The 6,154-nt window shown below is 30.7% G+C and overlaps 1 protein-coding gene across 2 annotated transcripts; it reads left to right on the top strand.

The window, feature by feature from the left end:
- Nucleotides 1-417: 417 nt before the first annotated feature.
- LOC132300107 (uncharacterized) lies at nucleotides 418-5,345 on the top strand. 2 transcript variants are annotated; one of them, XM_059797060.1, is made up of 7 exons: nucleotides 418-583; nucleotides 3,088-3,140; nucleotides 3,443-3,575; nucleotides 3,811-3,983; nucleotides 4,078-4,357; nucleotides 4,749-4,909; nucleotides 5,013-5,345. In XM_059797060.1, the coding sequence occupies exons 2-7, from the start codon at nucleotides 3,128-3,130 to the stop codon at nucleotides 5,168-5,170; spliced, it is 918 nt and encodes a 305-aa protein (XP_059653043.1). In that variant the 5' UTR covers nucleotides 418-583; nucleotides 3,088-3,127; the 3' UTR covers nucleotides 5,171-5,345. The 2 variants fall into 2 exon arrangements, with proteins under 2 accessions (XP_059653043.1, XP_059653044.1); XM_059797061.1 differs by lacking the exon at nucleotides 418-583 and having other exon boundaries at nucleotides 3,015-3,140; nucleotides 3,449-3,575.
- The last annotated feature ends 809 nt before the right edge of the window (nucleotides 5,346-6,154 follow it).

Raw genomic sequence — 6,154 nt, 5'->3', positions numbered from 1 at the left:
ACTTAATTATTAACATTTTGTAATTCTGATTGATTAATTGGTAATAGTTATACATTCAATCAATCCCAAAAATCAATCAAGTTACCGTTGTCACACTTGTAGTTCATTAAAACACTGTTTTGAACTTAATTAATTAAACTGGAATAAAAAATTATTGAAAAAAAAAAAAAAAAAAAAAAAAAAAAAAAAAAAAGCAAGCTTTTGAAAAGACAAGGACCTCTCTAAAGAATCTTTTATCAATCATAATTCTAAGGTGCAGCAATGGGAGTCTTCTGCGTAGTACTTAAAAATAATAAAATAATTAATATTGTAAAAGAAAGAGAGAGAGATTGGAGAGCAAGCTGAACCTTTTATCAATCACAATTCTAAGGTGCAGTAATGGGAGTCTTCCTTGTAAAACAAATATATATATATATATGTAGAGAGAGAGAGAGAGAGCGCGCGAGAGAGGAGGAGATTGGAGAGCAAAGCTGAACTTTGGAATTTGGATCAATACATAAAACCTTTCTGGTACCCTAAATGGAGAGTTAGGGTCCAAAGAGAGAACTAGGAGGAGATCAAGAAGACTCAGTAATATTACCAGGTAAGTAGTATTCTATTTTCTAGTCTTTGAATAAATTTAATTAATTAATGACGTTTGATTGCTTTAATTCTTGATATTGAGTTGCGGATTTGAGAAACCCTAGTAACTTTTCACAATTTAGGATGTTCAATTTTGGGCACTAAGTAGTTAGATTTTTAACTCTATAATTTAGGATGGCCTAAATTTGCTGGTTGGTGCATTGGGTGCTGTTAGAGTTCTGACTCATTAGAAACATGAGTTAGGTGGGATTTAGATTGTGTAGTCGTTTAATTAATTTGAAAAGTGGCTCTTTTAGGTACAAAAGCTTGGAGTATAAGAGCAACTCATCAGTGCTCTTTTTGGCGAAATTGGGCCAATCTATTTTTGAAGATTGAATGTTCTAATAGATTATGGAAAAAATGGGCCCCAAAGAATGACTCTTGACGGAAATAGTTAGAAAGCAAGATTGGGTTGGTGATTGGGCTGACTTTTTGTGAGTCCATTTTTGTTTTTTTTTTTTTATTTTTTAAATTCAGGCCAGAATACTATTCCTAAGGGTATGTTTGGCTGAAATAAAAGTTAAAATTCAGATTTTTGGCTTACTTTAGTCTCTTCTTCTTCTTCTTTTTTTTTTTTTTTTTTTTTTTTTTTTTTTAAAAAACAAAAAAACCAAAGAGCCATTAAGGCACTGTTTGGCTGACACAAATAGTACCTTAAATGTTTTTTTAGGCAAAAAAAAGTTTTAAAAAAATTAGAAAAAGTGATTTTTTTTTTTTAAATGTTTTGAATGTTCCTATTGACATTATAGCCGTTGGGAAAAAGTTAAAAAAAAAATGTTATTTTAAATATTAAAATATTAATATTTTTAGAGAGCGAAAGTGCACTATTGGAGTACATGCGATAACTAAAATTTAAAAACTCTAAAATACTGACGCGACTATGGAAAATGTTTATGTGGCTATTGAAAAATGCTGATGTGACAAATTCGAAGAACCTAATTTTAGAGAGTGTATTGGAGATGCTCTAAATTACTCATAATTCGTCAAGTTCTTCTATTTTGTGCAAAGCTAAGTTAGGGGGATTTGGTGATCGATTCAAATTATGCAACCCCAAATTTAGCATGTGAATTGCAGACGTCCTCTCAACAGTTCCTCTAATGGTTAGAGAGAGAAGGCTGGTTTCTGTTGTTTGTTAGAGAGAGAGAGAGAGAGGGCCGTTTGCAGTAGTTGGTTAGAGAGAGAGAAATGGAAAGAGAAGAGGGAGGGTAAGCAGAGAGAAATGGAGAGAGAAAAACAGGTTTAACCCGTATAAGTCGGTGTTACCCATATTTTTATGATCAATAATGCATAAGCATTAACGAATTGGCGATGATCACGCACACAAATACTCCACAACTCTATCAATCCTATCGATGTTTATACTTATGCCGAATGTCATGATCCTCATTTAACCAATTCTCATGACTCTTAACTAATGTGTATGCACCTCAACAACTTATCCAACCCAATCTCACAAACCATATCAATATTAACTAATCCAACCCAATCTCACAAACCACATCAATATTAATAAATTGCGTAAATAAAAAATACTCCCTCTGTCCCAAAATAATTGGGATGTATTGGAATTCCAATTTTTTTCCCTCTGTCCCAAAATAGTTAGGATGTATTGGGATTCCAATTTTTTTATGAAAATGTACTTAATAATGAGTGAAGTTTCATTTTTAACCTTATAAGGTGGTAAACAAGTAAATGAAAAGAGGTAGTTTAGTGATATGATGAAAAATAATACATCTATTTTTGGAAAGGGATATGTATTTCGGGACATTCCAAAAAGGAAGGGTAGACAACTATTTTAGCATGGAGGGAATATCTTTTTTTATAAAATATATTCATGAAAAATTAAAAATTACTTAAATTATTTCAAAATTTTCTACTTAAAATTTTTATTTAAATAATTATTTTCAAAAATAAAGGCAAAATTATGCAAATTTAGTGCAGAAAATTTCATCAAATTAGTATAATTTTTTTCATAATTTATTTCAAAATAAAAAAACAAATCAGGTATAATTCAGTAAGAAATGATATTATAGTCATTTAATGAAAGGGGCATTTTGTAACTAAATGTCATATAGTAAAATGGCTTTATACACAAAAAAAAAAAAAAATATAAAAATAATAATAATAAAAAATAAAATAAAATAAAATTGAGAGAGATTATTTACAAATTTAAACATCAATCAAGAGTTTTTTTTTTTATATATATTTTCACTTTATCCAGCTTCACAGTCGTTTGAATAACTTTGAACTCCCATGTGTCCCATTTTACTTTAAATTTTTAATGTGGCGGTTGGTATTCCATCAGCCAAAAGAACGGCTGTCAGCACGCCACGTCACTAGAAAGCAAGTCCACTAAAAAAAGCAAGCGAACATTTAAAATCGAAAGTACCTTTTTGGTTCAAAACAAACCTTTGAATCAAAAGTTTATTGGACAGTTTCTCACTCTCTTCAAACTCTGCTTTGCAGTCACCGGCTAATCGCTCTCGTCTTTCTCACCCAACTCAAAATGATATCCCAAGGTATGTTTTCCTACTCATTTTTCTTTTTCAATACCCTAACATGTAATTTCAAAACCCTAATTTTCTCTTCGTTTGGTTTATTTATCAATGCTTTTCTCACCCTCTCTTTCTCTAATTTTTTCTTCTCATCCTTTCCAAAATTTCGAAACCCTAATTTCTGTTTTCAAAACCCTGATTTCCAGTCCTCTTCGCCTATGTATCTTTACCCTAATTTGATATATATCAAAAAGAGTGTCTCTCTATATATGATGTGAATATACTAGTGATTTTTGGTATTTTGTTTTGCTGTGTTCAATGTATAGAAGAAGTTTCAAGATCACTAAGAAATGTTCAACCAGCTGACTACATATTCAAGATAGAGTCTTTCTCCTTACTTTCGGAAACAGAGTTTGAAAGTTATGAATCAAATGATTTTGAAGCTGGTGGTTATAAATGGTGGGTTTGGATTTCTCTACTTCTTTCAATTTTGTCCTTGTTATATCCTCTTTAAAAATAAGCTGCTAATAGATATATTTTCATGTTGTGTGTTTGGGAGCACCAAATTTGCACCTTGAAATTGGAATTGAAGGAAATTATGTTTAAATTTTAAAATAATTTCTTTCAATTCCAAATTCAAGGAGCTGTTTGGGCGATCCCAAACATAACATCAATTTTCTTTTTGGGTTTTCAGGAGATTGTCTTTCTATCCGAATGGGAATAAGAAAAGAAATGTGGAAGATCACATCTCATTTTACCTGCAAATAGCTGATACAGATAATCTTCTTTCTCCTTGTTGGGAGGTTAATGTAAATTTCAAATTATTTGTTTATGATCATATCCGCGACATGTACTTAAGCGTCGAAGGTAATTTCTTCACAACACAACTTTTTCTACAAATTATTCTCCCGTTACAATATGATATTTGTATTTATTTATACACATCTATGTATACATGTAGATGCTGGACAAGTAAGGCGCTTTCATTGGATGAGGACTGAAAATGGTTTTGACCGTTTTCTTTCACTGGATACATTCAAAAATGCTTCAAATGGGTACCTCGTGGATGATTGTTGTGTATTTGGAGCAGAGGTTTTCGTTATTAGAAACACAGGCAAAGGCGAGTGTCTGTCCATGAAAAAGGAACCATATTACAAAACCAGCTACACTTGGAGGGTTGGTGATTTTTTAAACCGAGAATGTCTTAACTCCAATGTGTTTAAAGCCAAAGAATGGAACTGGTAAGAGTAAGAGCTCTTTCTTTTCTATGAAATTATGTTGTTTTCAACTGAGATAGATTTGCATGTTCAATTTTGGGTGGAAAAACGACGTTTTATTTTGACACCTGAACTCATATTAGTAGGTTTTTATAGTCGGCTTATTTACTCAGCTTATACGCCATCATTATTCAAATTCTAATTTTACCTATAGAGTAATGATTAGGAGTCTGATAATGTATTACTATTAGACTAAAATTATGTGAGTAAGATGACTTCATGATGACATTATCATATTTAAGGACTTAATGATGATGTCATTCATAAAATAGTTAGATACATCCGACATTCCGATTTTTAGACTATTTATCATTATTCTTAGTTATAATATATGGTTTTTTTGTATTGAATTCAGGAGGCTGCAGCTCTATCCCAAAGGAGATGAAACGACGGATGGCCAATGTGTATCCCTTTATCTTAAAGTTGTTGATTGTGAAACGCTTCCTGTGAATTGGAAATTGTATGCAAAATGCAAGTTGAGGATCAAACGCTACGATAACATCTATGAAAAAGAAGGTGAAAACTTATTTGTCTATTTCTTGATAAATTGACATGCATCTGATAACTATTTGTAGTTTTTGTTTTGCTGAACAGCTTTCGTTTGAAATTCTCTTTGCAGTTTATTGCTGTTTTCGTGCCTCGTGTGATCGTTGGGGTTTCCGGAACTTCATGCCGAGTAGCACGCTTGAGGATTCGGTAACAAAGTTACTTGGAGGCAATGAAATAACGGTTGAAGCTGAAATTGAAATCTTGTCTGTGATTAAGAATTTAACATAAAAAAAGTTCATATTACCTTAAGAATTGAGATACTCTTCTTGAACTGTTGTATTTGTCTATGTATATATATATATATATATGTATGTAACAAATATGAAGTGGTGTGTCGGGATTCATCATTTCTATCTTTACTCAGTTACAATAGTAAACTTCCCTGCTCTTTGCTATTCTCATATTCTATTTTTTAATAATCATTTTCTTTCATGAGGCAATGACATTTCTCAAAATGCAACAAAGAATATACAATTTAATGATAACAACATCTCGCAAAATTTATCTTTACTAGAGTTCATAGTGATTTAAATAGGTTAAAACATAATTTACTATTGTTCATAGTGACTCCATATAGATATAATTACTTAGAATGTTACTTAATTTAATTGACTCACTCTTTTAATTTTAAAAATAGATTGAATTCATTTTATAAATTCTGTCTAATTTATTTATTTATTTTTTATTGAATTGAACTAAAAATAAAAATAAAAAGTCATTATTTGATAGACTTCTACTTAAACTCTCTCTCATTTTGCATATACTTTTTTATTTTTCTAAAATTCTTCTAACTTGTTATTATATATGACTAGCGGGCTTCACATATGCATCAAATTAACTTGCATTGGTAGTCAATTTTAATCAAGCACTATACAACAGGCATAGATCTTGACTAGTGAGCCTCAAAGAAAATCAAGGAAACTGTTTGCTATCTCTTCCCATTTACCTTTTTTTTTTTTTTTTTTCAATCATGCTTAGGGAAAATTGTTGATTAGTAATAAAAAGAGTTTTTTTTTTTTTTTTAATTTTATATTTATCCAAATAATCAGACCGAAATAATGCCCAAAATATTCAACACACTGCATGATATATACTAATCATTACAATCATCATCCCTTTCTGTCACATGCACAACTTCGGTGGAAAATTTATTTGAGACAGTATCCATAACTATAAATGTTTCAAAAACAATATTATATTCGATACCATGGA

This window comes from Cornus florida, unplaced genomic scaffold, assembly GCF_030987335.1.
Source record: "Cornus florida cultivar Cherokee Brave unplaced genomic scaffold, ASM3098733v1 CherokeeBrave_3.0.0_Hap2_Chr03, whole genome shotgun sequence".
Lineage (NCBI taxonomy): Eukaryota > Viridiplantae > Streptophyta > Magnoliopsida > Cornales > Cornaceae > Cornus > Cornus florida.
The sequence above is the reverse complement of the archived record's forward strand: the minus strand, read 5'-3'. Positions and strand labels throughout refer to the sequence as shown.

Excerpts from the sequence above, each read along its gene's own strand:
- LOC132300107 (XM_059797060.1), top strand. Across the intron at positions 3,576-3,810 it reads GAAGCTGGTGGTTATAAATG|GAGATTGTCTTTCTATCCGA; the intron begins GTGGGTTTGGAT and ends TTGGGTTTTCAG. Across the intron at positions 4,910-5,012 it reads TAACATCTATGAAAAAGAAG|TTTATTGCTGTTTTCGTGCC; the intron begins GTGAAAACTTAT and ends TTCTCTTTGCAG.